The following is a 21,344-nucleotide window of genomic DNA, read 5'->3' as shown; positions in this document are numbered from 1 at the left end:
CAATATGTATAGTGTACATGGCGTGTACTTTCGGCGAGATGTTGAAATCTGAAAATAGTTTCATTTTAATGCAAATATTCAGCCTGGCTGATCTTAATTGTATATCAACAATATGTATAATTGCTATAATATTGTAATTAGACCGATATAGCAACATTATTTGTACTATAAATGCCATTTTCAATACGTAATTTAGTCGTCTTGTGTACGGAGTATAGCCATTTCAAAATAACGTGTGTACGGAGTATAGCAGGGAAGGTGTACGGAGTATAGCAATTTTAAAACATTTTAAAACGTATTCGTTTTTTGGAATTTGCTCTCTTTAAAGAATTAATCATAGTTGGATTTACAATCACAAATAAAGCATTGATTTGTTGATTAATTAAGGATCTATGTAACTTACCAGTATTGCAAAATATGGCAATACCATTACATAACTCAACTTTTCTGCCCATTGAGCCTCTTGAAATTCTCAAAATATAGCATTTTGCTCATTTAAATGTTTTTTCATACCCAATCACAACAATTACAAAATGATTGTAGAAATTAATACCAATTGTGACGGATATAAGTATGACAACACGTGCACCAAAACCATAAGCCCTCCTCTCTTCGAGAGCTAAAAATGGAAACTACAAATGATATGATAATGGTAATAGTGATGCTATACAAACACTTTGGACAGTCTTTCGAAACAATATAAGCCATTTACAAAGTTTTTAACTTTTAATTATCCCCGATTTCACCGAAATAGGGATATTGCATGCAATTTGGAATTATCCGTACATTTGCCTGTTACATTTTCTTAAATCCGCTCTCCAAGATTACCGGTTTTGCTTCTACGGTTTGATAAACACTTATCTGACTTATAATAAGGTATAACTGTGAGTGACATGTATTTCAATAACCCCATACAGAATATAATTGTACCTGCTGCTAACCCTAACCCTAACAAAAGCATTCACTCTTAGGCTATAACAGTAGGTACTGCAAAGTACATTCCTTAAGAATTGGTGCAACCATAACTGCATCCCTATCTAATATGTCTACTGAAACTACGAGTATTATGGAATGTGGTAGGTGGAAATCAAGTGCTTACGAGAGTTACATACGAATACCGACTCAAATATTATTTCCAAACGCTAGTTCCCCTCTTTCCTTTTGGGGGTGATATTTTTTTCTCAACAACTTGCAAGTTACACTCCTAAATAATAAGATACAGTAGGATAATAAAATTATGTTAACTTGTACACCAATAACAGAAAATGCACTGTCGGTTTTGAATCTCAGGTTTTGGACAAACCAGGTAAAATAACTTAGTTTCATGCTTTCAAAAATCATATTAATTTGGAAAAACTAGTTATATCAGACCATGGTATAATGTTTAAACTTTATATTTATGCTCAAATGCACTTAAAAGTAGTTAGCTAAGGGAAACTTAGCGGATAACTCGATGGTCCCTCTGCCGTCAGCAAAGAGAATGAAGATTTGCTTGTTCGTCTTGTGTTAAAACGACAAACGTTCATGATAACGTTAAAAGTAAAACAGGGGAAACGCAATACTACCGTCAAAACAACATGTACAGCATCACATTGCTGGTTTCTTAACACCTCTTATAATAAAAAAAATACAATTACACTGTACTATGATTATTAGACAATATATCCACTGTAACACATGCATGTACTTGGGAATTACAAGATCGCATAACTAAATACGTTATACCAAATTCAATCGTTTCACTTCTGCATACCACAGTTCAAAAACTACTCGAATTTAATTTTATTTAACTAATCAAAAAAGATGTTTTATATTTAAATGATTATCTAGAACTCAAACACTGTTTTAAGTTCATTTTCTATTATGGGTGCAGTATTAGCAGTTTTTTTACCGGATACATGTGTAAACAGGATCGTCAATATGTAGCAAACAAACCGAAATAATCAATTGAATGAGGTAAATATACATTAAATCATTGATACTATTACGCTATACTCCTACACCACAATAAGAATTTTAGCTATACTCCGTACACCTCGCGAGCTATACTCCGTACACTGATGTCTCCTTATAAAACGAATATCTACAAATCATTGAAGAACCCCAGGTTACCAACATTTTGTATTAATGAATATATATGTATATCCCTTTATGTAAGAAAGGTGATTTGGGTTAAATCAATATAATCATTTCAAAATAAACGAAAATGTGTGAGTAATCTAACTTTTTAGCAGGTACACACCATATATCTTCACAGATAATTCAATAAAGACGCATTCAAATTCCATATATTTTACATTTAATTTAATTCGAATGTTTTCTGAAACGACGAGACCACGATACAGTCTGCATACTTGTGCTGTATAATTAAAAACAATGACTGAATCAACCCCGGTAATGCTGTATTTTTGGGCTGTCGCTTCGAGTGTAGCTATTTCCGGTGTACCGATGATAGACGGTGGTAGTATAAAATAAGTAACGTTTGTTACAGAAGAAAAATGGCAATTCGTCTGTTTTTTGTTTTGATAGATAAAATCTACCATTCGTCGTCAGTGTAGCATCTTTACGGTAAATCAAATGCGCGGGGTTTGTATATCAATTTAAAACGAATAACGGATCCGAAACACATGTGTATCGATCCGTTGTCCGTTTCCAAGGTTAGGGATTTTCCATTTACCTATTTATAGCGTATAGGAAATAGAAACTACATTGTTATCCGCCATTAAAGCATGAAACGACACCCAATTGCAACGTTGGACGTCCTTGATGCATGAAATGTGTATTCTGGAAAGCCCCTAAGTAAGTTATGGAATGTGTTCGTATGTCGATACTTACTTGTACTGTGACTTGCATGCATGCACAATATTGCACTTTTACATCCAAGGTTACCTTATACCGTTATATGTGCCCAACTTGTATATAGAGCTTTACGTGTAGCTCTGTGTATAGGCCTACATGGGTTACATGGTTTTATTTATAGCATAATGACATTTAGGATAATAGCTTAAATAATACTGTTTTATATCTATGCGTCTGTTTTAAAAGATAATGCATGACCTCTATGTTTTAATTTATGACTCGGACTTTGAGTCTAAATACAACACAGGTTGCCTTATTTATGATACGCAGTACTAGTTTAGCCTACTCCATCTTGGGACAACTAGACTGTTCGCCAGTTATAGGAAAGTCACAGTATACACATGCCTTAGACTAGTGGTGTAATGCACATATGGATAAGTACAATGTAAGTAGAACGAGCCAGTCAAAAACAAATAGAACTTGAATTGAAATATCTTCATTTGATCCAATTTAGTCGCGGCCAATTCACATATATATGTATACGTAAGTTATTCACACATCTTGTTTTAAGCATGTAGTTTTATTTTAGCCATTATCTAGACATGTATTCCTGAAACCATTATCAATACCACAGGGACCTGGCACGAAAAAAAATTTAACCAATAGTATACATACATATATTATAGTATCAAGGGTATGAACTCGGCGGTCGAGAAAAACGGACCTATTTTTTTAAAACCATGATTATTTTAATAAATGGGTTATATACAACATTCACGGATATCTTACCTTAAAGAGAAATAATTTATCTTTCCATTGAGTGCTTGATGAATAAAATTGGCCAAGTATTGACGAAGTTATGGCTTGATGAATCGGGAAATTTACGAAAAATATGCTAGATAGACATTTCCCTGTCCGGTCGAAATGTCGTCTCGGCTCTAATGGGTACCTCAAAAACCAAGCCAAAATCACAAAATCTACGCTTGTGGTGGTAAACAGTACCCATAACTGTGTTCATCCACAATCTCCTTTGGAGATGTCATGACCCGTACTTTGTAGAAACTCCATTTAAACATCGTGTAGCTCACTTACTTTAACCGTCACCGCCATGTTCATTTGTTTTTCGGAACGCTTCTCGACTTTACATATCGTGACTACATTATGCAAATTATGTAATGTTGTGCTTGTAAGTAAAGTCGAGAAACGTTCCGAAAAACAAATGAACATGGCGGTGACGGTTAAAGTAAGTGAGCTACACGATGTTTAAATGGAGTTTCTACAAAGTACGGGTCATGACACCTCCAAAGGAGGTTGTGGATGAACACAGTTATGGGTACTGTTTACCACCACAAGCGTAGATTTTGTGGTTTTGGCTTGGTTTTTGAGGTGCCCATTAGAGCCGAGACGACATTTCGACCGGACAGGGAAATGTCTACCTAGCAATTTTTCTTAAATTTCTCGATTCATCAAGCCATAACTTCGTCAATACTTGGCCAATTTTGTTCATCAAGCACTCAATGGAAAGATAAATTATTTCTTTTTAAGGTAAGATATCCGTCAATACTGTATATAACCCATTTATTAAAATAATCATGGTTTTAAAAAAATAGGTCCGTTTTTCTCGACAGCCGAGTTCATACCCTTGATACTATAATATATATATGTATACTGTTAGTTTAAAAAATCGTGCCAGGTCCCTGTGATCAATACTATAAGGATTACGATAGGGTGGATATAACGTCAGTGATAGTAACCTCTGGAGTATCGAGGATGTCCTGAAATAGTCTTTACGCAAAACTTACGGAACGATTAGGGATATGATGTATAAATACTTTTAACTTTCTGTCGTGTTTTTTTCTCCAACCATTAGTGTTTACCACAAATATAAAAAATAAGTTGCATCATAGTCTAATATTTATCAAATTGCACGTAACATTCAATAGATAAATGAGAAGCTTGTCTCTCAGTGGGCTCCGTAAACAAAGATACATTTTTATCTTTAAACATTCTAAGTAAGCCTATTTTCGGTTTTGGTTGCCACGTCATTATGTCAACAGTACGCATGTATGTTATTTTGATATCACTGTAGTGGACAGAGCAGAAGCTATAGAGCGCAGCAGAACGCATCTACTGACGTCACGGTTTTATGTGGTTGTTGGAAAGGTATAATTGTATTGCGGTTACTTCTCTGAAAACATTTTGCTGGACGAACTGAAAATGAAAATAAGTTATTTTCAAAAGTACGGAGAAACGGGTTCCATATTAACATATAACGTTGACATTGACATTATGTGCGTACTTCAGACACTAGGTAGACATATCATTGTAGATTTCAGTTATGTGTTGTGTAAGTTTAGTTTATTAATTACTTGTTAATCACCTACATGATTCCGTCTATTGCCAGGATTTGTCTCTCCAACTAAAGTCAGTGTTCTGTCGGTGTTGATTCTGTTGACCACGTTGCGTAAACTAAATGCATGACATAATTCTGAGAAACGCCAACAGAACAAAACATAGCTGTATACGCAGTGACAGTGTCATGTACGATATAAACTGTTAACCAAATGATGACTTGTGTGGTAACGACCTTATCTTAACTTTATCTTTGTATTACATTATCATGTTTGTTACTGTATGTTTTCAGTGGAGTACAGGAGACAGAAAAATGGAGGACTCTTTGCCTGCCGAAGACCTGGACCAGGCGAAAGAGGAATGTCCAATATGTATGAATGTATATAGAAAGCCAAAGCTGCTGGAGTGTAAACACACCTTCTGTACCTTGTGTCTTAAGAAAGTCAACTCATCGGCTAAAGACCCACAGAGTGTCCCCTGTCCAGTATGCCGCCATGTTACGACACTGCCAAGGGAGAGCACTGTGGAATCGTTACTAACGAACTTCTACGCGCCTTCTTCTGATGTTTATACTTGCGATTCGTGTGATTTCAGGAGCCGAACTCCTCTGATGGAATGTGCATCTTGTTCATTCTGTCTGTGTAAGCCATGTTACAGTAATCACGGGAAGGACGACGCCAATAACAAGTGTCATGATACTGAAATAACTGACGCGTCAGCCCTCTATCCCAACGATTTGGCGATGAGGGGGACTATACAGCACCTATCGAATGGACTCATCCGGTCGTGTTACTGTGGCGATATATGTGCCGAATTTAACGCTTTACGAGCTACATGTGTAACGAAAATTATACCAGTATCTGGGTATAGTGCCTGGGTGCTGCTAGATGGGGGATCTGATGTATATAAATTGAGCTTATCTGGACAGATAGAGGACAAGCGAACGGTCGGCTGTGGGAGAACCCTAGATATTTGCTGGAGTGATAAAGATGGTTTGTTGGCGATCTGTAAAGGAGTTCCGTCCGTTTTGAAGTGTAATCCTACTGGAACTGAATCGATTTTGGACACTGGCAATTACCACCCAACGGCTCTGTGTACTTATGAAAATGACGGTTTAGTTATTGGTGCTTTAGACATGAGTGAGCCGTCAGAGGGCGTTAGTTACTTTCTGATCTACGACTCCGATAAGACTCTTATGAAAATCCAAGGAATAAGTGAACGCATGGCGTTTAAGCGGATTAATTCAATTGAATATAATTCTTTGACACAGCAGATTTGCGTTGCTGATGAGAAGCGGAATATGGTGTATCTATGTGGAAGTGAAACGTCGTGTGAATCGTATAGAAAAGGGAGGGCTTTCCCAACACGAAGTCGGCCCGCCGAGAGGGAGAGGCCAGACGAATTCACTCCAACGTCAATCTGCTGCGATTTGGACGGAACTATATTCGTACATGACTATTCTACTTCTTCTATCCACGTGATCAGTTCAAAGGGCAAGCTTCTTGGTATGTTACTAGGCAGTGATGACGATCATACCGGGGACCCATCATGCATTGCGTTCGGTCCAGATAAAAAGTTATGGATCGGAGACATGTTTTCTGGACAAATCAGAATCTACACCGTTGAGCAGGTTTATAATCGTGTTGGTCACAGGTCATCTCGTATTAGGATTGGTGGCAACGGAGAGGACATGCATGCAGCACTAATGCAGATGGTAAACAACCATCCTGAAATATTATCGTCTGGATCAGAAGGGATCCCCGCGGAGGTTCTACAGGGAATGCTATTGGGAAATGAAAACGAAGACGGAATCATGGGAATGCTGAGAAACCACAGCGACAATATGAATCTAGCAGGGGTTTGCCTTTCTCGTGATAGTACCGGGATACATGTCCGGAGCTCACAGAATGCAGATGACCCAGAGGCGAATCGTCTGGCACGTAGAGCATTTGCAAACCAGCTTTTGAACAGTCCCGAAACGGCGAGTTCACTAGAAAGTGATGGAATCAGTGTAGATGATGTACTGCGTGCTTGCTTAGATGCGGATGATTGAGTCGGGCTGTGTTTAAAGGTTTTGTGTTTTGGTTTTTACAAAGTTGTAATCTCAGTTTCACGAATGGTTCTTATTAACATTTAGGAATTTCTTAACTTCAAATTTTACATAGAAAAGCTTTACAGAATTTAAGGACTTCCTTACTTCCTTAAATTCTGTAATTCTTTCCTTAGGAGAATTTTAAGTTAGGAATTCCTTAATGTTAAGGAACGTTCGTGAAAGTTTTCATGAACATTCCTTAAATTTAAGGAATCCCTCAACTTAAAAATTTCCATAGGAAAACATTACAGATTTTGAGAAGGCTCCTTAACTTAAGATGTTTTCCTTTATTTTTGTAATGCTTTCCTATGGGGAAATTTCAGTTAAGGAATTCCTTAAAGTTAAGGGATGTTCATGAAACTGGGCCCTGGTTGTATGCACTGTGTTCTTGAAATTGCATTTATGGTTTTTTGAAGGCAAGTTGTTCAGTAAATGTCAGTCTTCCTTGTAAATATCTGTCATCCTGATTTTAAAAGAATTTTAGCTCGTCTCTCCAAGAGAGTGGGGTTTGTGGAATGACTTTGTCGACATCGCTGTTGGAAATCCCAGGTTAAGGTTTTGGTCAAGTGTTGTGATATTGTTATCTGTCACAACTGACGTTTATTTCTAGACTCATTTTGGACTTTAATTGTTATTATGGGTGTGGACAATCATTTAAAGTAGCCAACTGATGGCTTTTGAGAATTTCAAGAGGCCCAATGGGCCGAAATAGCCATGATAAAGTTTTGGAGCAAGTGTTGTAATATTGTTATCCGTCACCAACCGACTTTGATTTCTAAAATGATTTTGAATTATAATTGTTGTGATAGGACAAACATTTAAATGGGGACACTGCTAAATTTTGAGAGTTTCAAGAGGCTCAATGGGCTGAAAATTTAAGTTATGTAATGACATTGTTGTAGTTTAATATGCTGGTTAAGTACAAGGAACACGAGTTAAATCAACAAAATTCCATAGGCGAGCTTTGCAATTCTCAAACAGCTCTTGTTTGTCATGGACATGTGCAGGGATGATGGATTAGCCCCACCTGACTTATTACACGGAGGACTGATGTGGTCGTTCATTAACCTGTATACTGACATTGTATATTTTTATCGACAGCATTAATTTCAATCTAGTCTATCAGCATTATTACTGTGTTCAAAAAGCTGATATTATTTCCATATTATTATATTTCCTGTTAAGATGAATGAAATTTTAATGAGTATTAAAATATATTTAGAAACCGATATGTTGTGCACGTCTGGTATTGATTTTTAATGTATCGCCAATATCCATAGATTCCATGCCCGTGATGAGGAATACATTTGAATCAAGAATAAAGAGACAGTATTTGAATTCAAAATACGCAGATTATTTACGCATGATTTCTGGAACTACTTGGGAGTGTTTTAATCGACTGCTTCGAATAGAATGGTTCGAAGTGTTTTAATCGACTGCTTCGAATGGTTCGAATTAGTCCAGATGGTGTGTCCTGGTCGGTATTTCGCATGATAGTGTTATAAAATTGGTAATTTAAATTATTGCAATGAAGACATGAATACACCTTAATCTTCCAAAGCGCTATACGTAATACATTGCATACAGGAGAACCGTCCATCTATGAACTGTTGAATCGTGTCTAAACCAGCACTGGCACAATGAACCCTTGAAATTCTCTCCTACTTGTTATAATGCTATCTGATCGATAAAATGAGGAACTAAGGATACGGCCCCATATATCAAAAGGTTTAAAATGGTGTTTACATTCTTACAAATACGACGGATACGTCACTTTGAATATATACAAACTCCATCAAGAAGCTTATTTATTAGGTAAAGAAAACTCGTCAACCAATTGCTCTCTTAACACATGAAGGCAGAAGATATATTGCATCATTTGTAGAACTTGATAAAGCCTACTCGTCAGACAAACACGCCTTCTCAGATTTGAAGAAGGAGATGAGGATTGCTAAAAGGCCAGTTCACCGTACAAGACGATATACTAGATATATAAAGAATCAACAGTGACTGTTGATGCGTTTCTTCTTCACACGACCTGTTCTGTCAACGAACCAATCTGATTCAAATATAGATCCTTATAACCACTCCGTTCAATAGAGGATCTGACAACATCCCATAAGGGGTCATATTCTGGTTATTTTATACTACCTGAACTTCAGATCAAAAGGTTTTTTCTACTCCTTGCTACATCAATAGTTAAAGCAGCAGCACTTTGATTGGCCATTTCCAAAGGTCATCTGGACTTGACCCCTAATGGGATGTTGTCAGATTGTCTGCGAACGGTACTTCATAGTGTTCAATTTCTCCTGAAAAGACCTGCTGCATGAATATCTACTGTCAGACGAAAGCTGGCATTCATAGACGCGATAGCAACATAATGGTCAGTAGCAAGTAGCAACGATACTAATATACAGGCAAATATAATTTAAACGAGAAAGTATGAGTCGACGGACTTTCCTAAACTTGCCATTGTAAGAACAATTAAGGGTTTCAGGAAGAATATCGTGCTGAATACCCTTGACTAGCGAACTTGGGGGTGGGAACAGACGAGAAAGTGACAAAAGGAAGCATTATTTAAGTAGTTACCACTAAGTTATTGATTGCACCCCCTTTCTTACAAAATTTGTTGTCATGGTCGACCGCACACAATATCCAGTCCTTTTCATTGCCATGTAACCCCGATTACCTTTTTCGTTGAAAGTATGTAGTATTAACTTATAAGATTTACTTAAAACGTCTAATCTGATATAACTACAGATCTGTATCCTCGCTTGGTTTGATGAAGCGTCTGACAACATCCCATTGGGGGTCACGTTCTGGTAAACTTTCGAATTGTAAATCAAATTGCTGTTTTCAGAATCTTGGAAATTTCAGGGGACGAATTAGTTTAAAAGATCTATCAGAATTATTTTTGTGAATGTAGTCATCTTGCCCAAATAGCACAACAATGAATACAATAGTAAAACAAATAAATAAACAGCTAAATTCATGATATGTATAATGGTATGAAATGTCGTTACAATTAATGTAGTAATATCTGCACGGAGGAAATACATTTGATTTGAAGTATAGAACGTGGCCCCGTGTGGGGTGTTGTCAGATCCTATCGAACGGAGTGATTATAAGGATCTGTATTTTAAAGGCCCACTACTTTTGCGAAACAAACATTAAAAGTTTCTGAAAACAATAATACTATACGAAAATTATAACACCGACCGAATGCGATATTCCCTGCGTACAATACGTTAACAGTGAAGATTCATTCCGCTGTTTTGTCGTCTTGCGCAGTGATAATCAACCGACGCGCGTAATTAGGCCAAACAATATTATGTCTGGTTAGGGTTACCAAACCTACGCTAATTTTTTACCCCAGGCCCTTATTCCCCCCCTTATTCCCCCCCCCCCCCCCCACTTTTCTACGAAAATAAAATAAAAGTCGGGACTTCGATATCAGACTCCGGTTCCGGCCATTATTTTAGAGTGAAAGACACTAAAAAAATCCTCCCGACCTACCGACCCTATTTTTTTGCCAATGTAACCCTAAACAGACATTTTTTGAATTAATAACTTTTGTGACTATGAAATTTCCAATTTTGTTTTACATTCCTATTTTAACAATTAAAAGCCGTTTCGGAAAAGTAGTGGCCCTTTAATCAAATTGATAAAACGTCAGGCGTCAGCAAATACATGTGATCCGTTGTATATATATGGTATTGCTTTAGTTCAAGAACTGTGTTAAGGACATCTTCAAGTGGGTTCCCTATTGAGGAAGTAATTGTGATTCATCTGAGGTTAAAGAAAATGGTAATTTCAAGAAAGTTATCCGCCGTTTTGTCAAAATAGAGCTTCCATTCTTCCTTTAACAGTTCTAGAATTAGTATTGATTGATCCTCAGATTCCAGCCTCCTTACTTGTGTTCAACTTTGATTGGTAGCTTGGCTGATTTGGCTTTTCGGCCTATCAACAGCTAGGGATATTAACGACGGCTTTCCCTGTGTATTCGTCTATGTGAATGTCTGTATTTTGGGAGGCTGCAGCACACCCCACCTGGTCACTCTATACTGACATAGCTATGAGATACATTGCGTCTGCTGCATCGTTGTTGCCATGCCCTCCTCCAACAAGGACATTATTGCTATATTTTGAAATAGGCGCGATTTTGTCGATTGGATTTGCTATTTTGAGTGTTTGCGAGTCCGTGTAACTGTGTGGTTGCAGGGGCGTAGGAAGCGGGGGGGCAGGGGGGGCAACTGCCCCCCGTTCCCCAGGACGGGGGGGCAAACATGTCTTTTTGCCCCCCCATTTTCGCCGACTGAAATGTTCTAAAAATGCATATTTGAAAGAAAAAAGAGTCCTCCTGCACAATTTTCGTACTTCATTCTAAAAAAATTTCCGCTGCGCGGCGCATTTCCTAAAACGTTCAAGCACATAATGTTCAAACCTTTAATAGTAGTAATTCAATACACATGAACTACACTAAAAATGTCCATTAAGGGATTCTACGTTCTGCATTTGTATTTCAAAAATGTCTCTTAAAAGATTACTTTGTTTATATGTCTTAGCAAGACAATTAATTCATTATTATTTTGAGTTACAAAACAATGTGCCGATGGTGTGAAGCCGGTATGTTCAGATCGAGCAGGGCTGCACAATGATATGACGACACAATTATCACAATTATCATTTTTAAATACAGGTTACTTTAAATCGAAAAATTACCATGGTAAGAACGCTTTAATATCATTAAAATACATCGTTAAACATTCTAAAATCATAATTTTTTTCCCGGGAGAGACCCCCGGACCCCCCAAACTCCAAAATCTCGCGCCTTCGGACACTCTCAAATTCATCAAAATGCATTGTAAAACTCATCTTAGCCATTCTAAATCGTAATATTTTTTCCCCGGGAAAGACCCCCGAACCCCCATAACACCAAAATCTTGCGCTTTCGGGCGCTCGCAAAATCATCAAAATACACTGTAAAATTCATCTCAGCCATTCTAAATCGTAATATTTTTCCCGGGGTCGACCCCCAGACCCCAAAATCTCGCGCCTTCGGCGCTCACACGCTAATTTGGCCAGTTTTCGTTAATTTCCTTTTAGCGACCCCACTGTCTATAAATGTGTACAAGGATTATATTTAATGATATATGAAAAAAGTATATAAAGTATATATGGTTGTGTGTTGAATTAATCTCCTCCTGTAGGTGCGGCGGGGGGGGGGGGGGGGGGGGGGGGGGGGGGTTACAAAATATTGAGGACCTTTGCCCCCCCCATTACGTTTCATCTTCCTACGCCACTGGGTTGGTTTGATGGGCTTAACGTCCTTGTTCCGGTTATTAACCGAGCCTCGGACACTTCGTGTGAGGTCAAGTATTGGTCTTTGTTTATAGCTATGAATGTGTATAGCATTGCTAGCCGTGCATCTTTTCGTCTATCCTCTAATCTAGGTCAATCTATGTGCTCAACCATGCCATGTCATTAATGCTGGAGGTGTTATGGAATATGTTGATGACATAACGAGCAGCTCTGCGTTTGACTATGTCTAGTCCATTCTAGTATGAATCCCACACTGTACCAGCATATTCAAGTGTGGGACTTAGAAAGGATTTGTATAGTTGTTCTTTTATCTTTTTGAATTAACGTTTAGATTTCGTCTAATAAAGCCAATGGTCTTATTAATATTGGCAGTGCAGGTGATGCTGCTGATGTGCGAGTCCCATTTTAAATCATGTTGGATTTTTGGGGATAGAATACTATTTTCCATCTTTCATCCGAGACAGATGATTTGTCTTATTTATAAGAAATAGTGTCATCGATGAACAAGATAGGCTGGTGGACTCCTGATGTAACCACAATTTTTGTTGAAGCTCACTTCGGCATTTTCAAACTTATTTTGAAACTTCTGAAACACCCTTTTTTTAACTTTAAGCACAAGTTGGCATTTTTCATTCGTATCTGCCCAAGGAAAAATGACGACCGGATGAAAGACATTTTGGCGATTGTGATTAACATGACTGAAAAAAAGTTTAAAGTGAATAGTCGGGCAAAGAAAACCAGTCTAAATGCGTTCATTTGCCTTCCAAAAGTTCTCGCATATTAATATGATGGTCAAGTTCTGCTTAGTTTCCCAGTTCTGACCATTAAAGTAAAGAAAAGGTGCAAGCATTGAAAGTGAGGCTGTGTGGAATTGTAACCACGGAAATAGTGAGCCGGGAGGACGTTTTAGAATTCCCATACTTTAAATTAATTTCTTTGTACGCAGACAGATTTTGACGAGAGATTTTATTTTTCTATTTCATAAGAAATTATACTGGATACATTCACACCATTTTACCGACTTTAGCCATCCTTGCCCGACTGTTCACTTTAAACCTCATGAAGGCTATAAAAAACAAATAAGAAAAACTCAACGTATAAGATATATGTAGTTTATATGAAGTGAGTATCATTTGTTATTAATATTAACAATTATCAATTATATAAGTCAATTGTGTAAAAAGTTTGAAAATAAAATATCTAAGTAAACAAAGTCATTAGATGTCTTAACCACAATCCGGCATCTCTCATACGCTGGTAATCTTTACTATCGTCCATTTGCATGCTACCGGTTTTCTAGATTTTTCTGCTATTTCTGTCCGTGGTTTTCGGCTAGTTTCACGTTCTTCATTTCTTGTGCCTTGCATCAAATTGCTGACAGGGACATACTGTCTTGCCATGAGTCTTCGACACACATCGCAGTCGTTTTGATGGTTCGCCTGGCGGAAGCAGAGGATTCTTCTTAGGTCTGTTTTTGCGTGGAATCGAAGACTTTTTCGGAACATCAGACTTCTCCTTTTTCAGAAGTGGAGAGGGTGGTGGTGGTGGCGGGCACGGATAGATTATAGGGTTCCTGTCCACAATCCAGCAAGTGGGTTTAACTTCCCGTACAACGATAGGCAAGGCAAATAGGATCCTTAATCCACGCGGCGGTGGGGCAATTTCCAGACGGAACCACTTCTTATCGTAAGGCTTTTGTGGTTTCATCCCTTCCATTTCCTCCTCTGTCATGTATGGATGTATCTTTGGCCTTCGGCTGCGCTTGAAACATTTCAAAAAGTCAAAGCAGCCCATTTTTGGTCTCTGATAGATATCGTCACTGTATATGTTGATTTTCAGGATGTCAATTATGACGTCATCCGTAGTTACTAATTCATTGTGACGTCATGGTCATGAGTTATCTGTAATCTCACGCTCGCGTGACCCGAGAAGTGTAGATGCATCATCTTCTTATTTATTTTGGCATGTTTCTGCTATCGTGTTATTTTATGTCGCGTTACGGAAAACACAGCATGACGTATGCAATTGTTATACCACATACATGTATAGTTACAACATATACTAGTACCTATTAAACGAATTACGATGTCCCAAAACAGTTGATACCTTGATTATAACGTTAACTTAATTTTGTTGTCTTGTATATATATTTTCCAATGGAACGTAACTTCTTTAAATATTTTTCACTACAACTCTTGACATTCACCTCTGGCTCGCGAGTTCGAATCGCGTGTGGGGCAGGTTCTGACCGCTGGTCGGTGGTTTTTCTCCGGGTACTCCAGTTTTCCACCACCATCAAAACCTGGCACGTTCTTATATGGCCCTGGCTGTTAATAGGACGTTAAACTAATAATACTTATCGCACCTCGGACAGAAATGTGACCAAATGATCCCCTAACACAGTAATCTAACTAAAAAACACATGTAAAAGGACAGTAGGTAATTTCGGTATGGTGCAATATGGCGGCTGATGCCCTCGCTTCAAAATTAAAACACATATTCTCTTCAAATAAATAAACCATTTCATTACAGTAAAAAATAAATTTAACATTTTATTACCGTAAAACTATATATTGTAAAAGTTTAATACTCTAAATTAAATGAAATGCATTTTTAAATTCGAGTTGCTTCCCCTACGCCAGTGTGAAAGTTGATGACGCGGTGAAAGTCAAACGTAATACTTGTTCAATTGTCAAGCGTTTTCTCGAATGTGATTATAAACAAATGGAGGGATTCGTACAGCTCAATACTCACTATACAATCAATTTATCGGCATATCTTTTGAGTGATTATCTCAGCGAGAATGCACAGAAGATCGAGGAGATTGGGCTTTAAATGTTGAATGGATGTTTGTGTCCCTTTTGTTTGTGATGCTTTCAATATACAGCCACTGGTGTCATATCGAGGTAGGTCTTGCTATGTGGAATGTCGAAGTAATAATATTGTTGATTTGTGAATTAGTTAGTATTATTTTGCAGGGTTCTTAAACAGTATATTTGCAGATTCCAAAAAGAAATACATGAATAAATATGTAGCCTACGGCTAGGTCAATTATTTTAAAAGCGTCAATTGTTTACAGTTTACAGTATCCTTCGATAGCAAGCATGATTCAAGTTTGATTTCAGATAGGTAGAACTATTGAAACAAATCAATGGTCCTTGATGCGATTAATTTGGGGACCGCAATGCAGCCTGGGAGAGATTGACCCATATAAAAATATTAGAGGGTCACCACCTGACGGCTCTCCACCAATCATTTGGGGATATTTCTGTCCAAGGTATGATAAAAAGGCATAGAAGGTCAGTAAAAAGCACAGGGAACTGGCACAAATTTTTTTCCACCCAAAGTAGTCTATACATATAATAAAATATGTCTGAAGGCAAGGCCTTAAAGGGCGCAGCCAGATGTTTCAGTAACCATTAATTATGCAATGTTAAAAAGTTCAATTTATGGAAATAACTCAGCCGAATTTTCTGTTTATTTTTTAGTCATATATTCTCACTCTGTCCTTGTCCAAAAACCCCCATTTGAGAAGGAAATCCACATAAGAAAAAGAAGAAATTTTTATTTCCGTAACTGATATTCCGTTTTGGGTCAGCTGATTATATTGGAAGGTGGTTTATCACTTGAACGCTTGCAAATAAAGAGCAATTGCACTGAGCTTCTGCGGGATGAAGATTACGTTCATCGGATCATAAAAGTGTTTGAACCGCTTGATTATATATTGAGCTGACTTTAAAGCATCGCATTCACGCTGATCGGATTTTTTTACAGTGGGTAAAAAAATAGAACTGAATCTGTCAGTGTGTACATGTAGGATTGAATTTTGCAGATTGTGTTTTTAGCTCATATTTCATGCATGTGTTATCTTAAAAGTGCTTCACACTTTATGCCCTTCACGAAGGGGCTGCGCCCTTATTATAAATAAATGTATCAGTATACTGTTGGTTAAATAAATTCGTGCCAGGTCACTGTAGTAAGAAGTATTCGCTACGCCCTCACCCACTATAAAGACTTTTCTACCCTACTCTTGAATGTTTTTTTTAGACAGGAGTTCCCAGATTTTTACATAACTTAAGTTATGGAGATAAGCCGAAAAATGTACAATATGTGGGAGAGAGAACTATCGAGGCCCGTCAGAGCCGAGATCTGTTCTCTCTTCCGCATATTGTACAGTAACTTATTGACAATGACTTCTTGAGAATAACTAAGACGCCTAGAGACCTGATATTGGGCATGTGACATGCTGTGATGAAGAGCTACCAAGTTTGTTCAAATGAATGACCTTGACATTCATTCAAGATCACAGGGTTCAAAATGGCTAAAATCTTTAGATGACTTCTTGTGTATAACTAAGAGGCCTAGAGACCTGTTATTGGGCCTGTGACATGCTGGGATGAAGGGCTACCAAGTTTGTTCAAATGAATGACATCGATCTTCATTTAAGGTAACAGGGGTCAAAATGGCTTAAATTTTTAAACGACTTCGTTGTATTGTGCTAATAGTCAGATGACTGTCAAGGCCCATGAGCCTTTTGTTTCTAATTTTAGCCAGTTTTTTTGCCTTTGTCTATGAGCTCAGATAACTCTACCAATATGCATTCAACCATGACAAATCCAGTAAGTGATGAATAGCATTCATGAACAGAATGCATGAAGCATGCTTTTGGGTTGGACAACTATCTGTAAATTCACTTTCAGCATGTCCACTGACAGTGATGGAGGGATATTACTTTTTTTTATATAAAAAGGACATTTCTTTCCAATGTGTGATATGGTAAAGAAATGTCATATGAAACTAGACTTGCAGTTTAGGCGTTTGTTTGAAAGTGTCTTGCTAAAATGATCGCATGTAACAGTCATTTCCAGGTCAGTTCAAAACAGTCGGTGCTCCCCAGAACTTTCATTGAATATGGAGGATTTAAAAAATTTGACCTCTCTAGGGACAGTCTTGGATTTATTGGGAATATACTAAATCATTTTGCACACATGTATCTTCATACCATGTGCAATTCCATTCAACACAGCCAATTGGATTTAGGTAAAATTCTGAAATGTTGTTGAAACACTATCAAAAAAGTGCAAAACTACAGTGTAGATGATTTGGAAATTTAAAGTCAAAAGTGTTGTACAAAATCAACAAGGTTTCAGAAAGCGGGAATTGGAGTTAATGCTGTAGATAAGTGTTAAATGGTGAATTCATAATAAGGAGGAAAAACTCGATCTGGGATATATACAGAAAATCTGTGGATGTGTTTAATTCAGCATTGATAGAGAGGATTAAATTTTTCTTTATATTAATTGTGTGGGATTTTTTCGTAATTTGGATTAAAAAATAATGGAATATTCCGGCAGATTGTGTGTCGTGTTTTCAACATAATTATGGGATTAAGTTACCTTTTTACTGTCTTATATTAGAGTCACATATAAGACAGTCTTATATTAGAGTTACATATAGGACAGTTACAGGTAATCATCTGATAATCCGGGAGTTAAGTACAGAAACAACAATAGAATGATATTACAACTATGTTTTAACCTGTGTATAAAGACCACTTAACTACAGACTCAACTAGATGAAAGGCCAGGTTAATCCATTATGAAATTTCAGGGGTGAATCAGTTAAAAGAGCTTCTGTGTCTTTGTTACAGATACTGGTAAAGGACTGTCATTCCAGTTGATATCTTGTGAGGAGCAGGGTATTCTTTTGAGTAACTTCTGGGTAATTAAGATAATGTATTTAACACTTAAAGGGACAAGTTAGTGGGGCTAATTCTGTTACATAACCAGGAAGCAAAATATGACATAAATGTATTGTTCTAAATTCCTTATGAAATATATAACAAGAAATATTGACAAATTCCACGACATTGTTAAGTATTTTGATTGATACCATTGAAATTGCAAATCGTTGATCAATACGGTTAAGCATGTACAACATGTAAGTTGTACCCATACCTGTGCCAAAGTCACTTACGTTCAACAAATGCAATACATAACACTGAGGAGTTGATGAAATTATTTTTAGACAAGAACATGCATCTAATAAGGTAAGCACACTACTGTAAGAGTGATATGAGTAGTTCTAGACAAAAAGGGCCAGGGTTCGGCATACAAGACATCCGACCACAGTGTGTAATAGCGGACAGCAAGCGAGTTTGAACATTTCACATACATTTCACAACAGTGGGCTTTTCTGCCATTTCACAGGAAAACCAACTAATCTTATTTCCATTAGAAAAGGTTTGTTCCCGAAACATGAGCAAATTTTACTGTACTCTTAGAATGAATTGTCCCTTTAATCAAAAAGTTACTTAATTCTATGTCATAATATATGTATCATTATACATGTATACATGTACCATGTTTTACCCAATAACCGCCCAAGGTGCTTGACAAATTGAAACAAATAAGGGGGGGGCTTATTAGAACCTAATTTGGACTAACCCTTCATAAAATGATTTTAGTGTTATATTAAGACAAGTGTTATGTTCACTGCAAAATCTCAGTATGAGAATTATATTTATAAATTTCTGGGTTTCAAAGTTGAAACTTTACTGATGAAATTTATAATGCTGTTGATATGTTAAATGGATGTAAAGGACAGAATTGAATGCCTCTGATCTGAATTCAGCATTACGTTCAGTTGGAGTACTCACTAATGTAATGCACAATTACAAAATCACAAAATGCAGATAAATATATATGTATATTAATACCAAACTAAAACATTTATTATATCACCTAAGAATATTTGTGTAAATGTTTTAAATACTTTCCCTTGGTATGGTTAGATTATTTCATTATATCAGTCAGAGACCCAATTGTGTAAGCAGTTGTCTCCCTTCATAGCCAAAGATTTCTCTGTCCTATATTACAGGTATAAGAGAATAGGGGCCAGTTTACAAGCCACAGTAGTACAGCTAGCCCAGATTAACCCCAACCATTACTACGTAGGGACAGAATCGGGCTATATACTTCATGGACTTAGGTTTGGTAACCGAGCCTTCCCCTCATCATGCTCTACGGGCAGTGGTGAGTTCATAGATACATTTTGGTAGTTCATAGTTTCATTTTCATGATCATAGATTCATTTTCATAGTTCATAGATTTATTTTCATGATTCACAGATCCATTTTCATAGTTCATGAAAATTTATTGCGCTTTTATTGTTTACATTGTTACAAATTGTTTTTGATACTGCCCCCTTATTGGCTGATCGCTTGCTGTCAGTCAAACAGTCCGAGTACTGCATGTGACTTTGCAATATTTATTGTGTATGCTACGACATAGGCTATGACATCAGGAACAGGAATTGATACAATCATGCATAGAGATAGTGAATTTCTGGTCTCCTTGATAGTCATCAACTCATTTACTCCCGAAGACACATTTGAACTCTTCTGAATCAAAGTCTGGAACAGTTCATTATGGATTTTCAGGGGTGATTGAGTTATAAATGCTGGTATGAAGTATCTATAGTCGTTGATTATCTTGTGTTACAGATGCCCCGATGGAGATGACAAATATTAATTTTTCTCCCTTTGGACATCCCTGTTTCATGGTCCATCCAGATATTAATGTATTGGGTCAGAAGTTGTTGTTACTTAAAAAATCCAAACATTTAATAATCATTTAAAGTTCCATTCTTAGCCTTCTCGTTTAAAGATTTCTTATTTGATTATTTAAGTTTACACCCTACTGGATATATGACACCCCCTTACTCTGTAAACTAAAATGACTTTGTGACCACCTCCTTTCCCCTATTAAGTAACTTTTGAAACCGACCCGTTACTCTGTTAAACGACCTTTGAGATCACCAACTTACACTGTAAAATGACTTTTGAGACCACCTCCTCCTTACTCTGTAAAATGACCTTTGAGATCCCCCCCTCACTCTGTAAAATGACTTTTGAGACCACCCCTTACTCTGTAAAATGACCTTTGAGACCACCCCGTTACTCTGTTAAACGACCTCTGAGATCACCAACTTACACTGTAAAATGACTTTTGAGACCACCCCCTTACTCTGTAAAATGACCTTTTAGACCACCCCTTACTCTGTAAAATGACCTTTGAGATCACCCCCTTACTGTGTTTAAATTACTTCTGAGACCACCCCCTTACCTCTATAAAATGGCTTTGACACCACCCCTTTACTCTGTAACATGACCTTTGATGACCCCAATACTGTGAAAAATTCATTTTGAGACCACCCCCTTACATCTATAAAATGGTTTTGAGATCATCCCCCTTTCCACTATAAAATGGCCTTTGAGACCACCTCCTTTACCCTATAAAATGACTTTGAGACACCCCCCTTACCTTTGTAACAGGACTTTCTGAGACCACCACTTACCACTGTAACAGGACTTTGTGATCACCTCTCATTTCTGTAATATATTTTTGAGACACCCTGCTTACCTCTGTGACACACATCATTATAATTTATGCAATGTTACCATGGTTATAGAGCAAAAACATACTTTCTGTCAATAAAAATATCATTAAGTTTTTATCAGGGGAGTATTCAATATTTCAAACACAGCAACTTAATTTCTAAATACTTAATTTAAATTTCGGTAGATTTAGGGGCCAAAGAGAGCCATTACCGTATCTAGTCCTTTCACGACATTGTTTTAAGTATTTTGATTGATACTGTTGAATTTCCAAATCGTTGATCAATACGGTTAAGCATGTACAACATGTAAGTTGTACCCATACCTGTGCCAAAGTCACTTACGTTCAACAAATGCAATACATAACACTGAGGAGTTGAT

The 21,344-nt window shown here is 37.2% G+C and overlaps 1 protein-coding gene across 3 annotated transcripts; it reads left to right on the top strand.

The window, feature by feature from the left end:
- Nucleotides 1-2,692: 2,692 nt before the first annotated feature.
- Nucleotides 2,693-8,474, top strand: LOC138321804 (uncharacterized). 3 transcript variants are annotated; one of them, XM_069265782.1, is made up of 2 exons: nucleotides 2,693-2,799; nucleotides 5,444-8,474. In XM_069265782.1, exon 2 carries the CDS (start codon nucleotides 5,465-5,467, stop codon nucleotides 7,202-7,204), a length of 1,740 nt encoding a protein of 579 aa, XP_069121883.1. In that variant the 5' UTR covers nucleotides 2,693-2,799; nucleotides 5,444-5,464; the 3' UTR covers nucleotides 7,205-8,474. The 3 variants fall into 3 exon arrangements, with proteins under 3 accessions (XP_069121883.1, XP_069121882.1, XP_069121884.1); XM_069265781.1 differs by lacking the exon at nucleotides 2,693-2,799 and adding an exon at nucleotides 3,100-3,244; XM_069265783.1 differs by lacking the exon at nucleotides 2,693-2,799 and adding an exon at nucleotides 4,852-4,962.
- The last annotated feature ends 12,870 nt before the right edge of the window (nucleotides 8,475-21,344 follow it).

This window comes from Argopecten irradians, chromosome 4 (assembly GCF_041381155.1).
Source record: "Argopecten irradians isolate NY chromosome 4, Ai_NY, whole genome shotgun sequence".
Lineage (NCBI taxonomy): Eukaryota > Metazoa > Mollusca > Bivalvia > Pectinida > Pectinidae > Argopecten > Argopecten irradians.
Note: the sequence above shows the minus strand (reverse complement) of the source record. Positions and strands in the feature narration are given on the sequence as shown.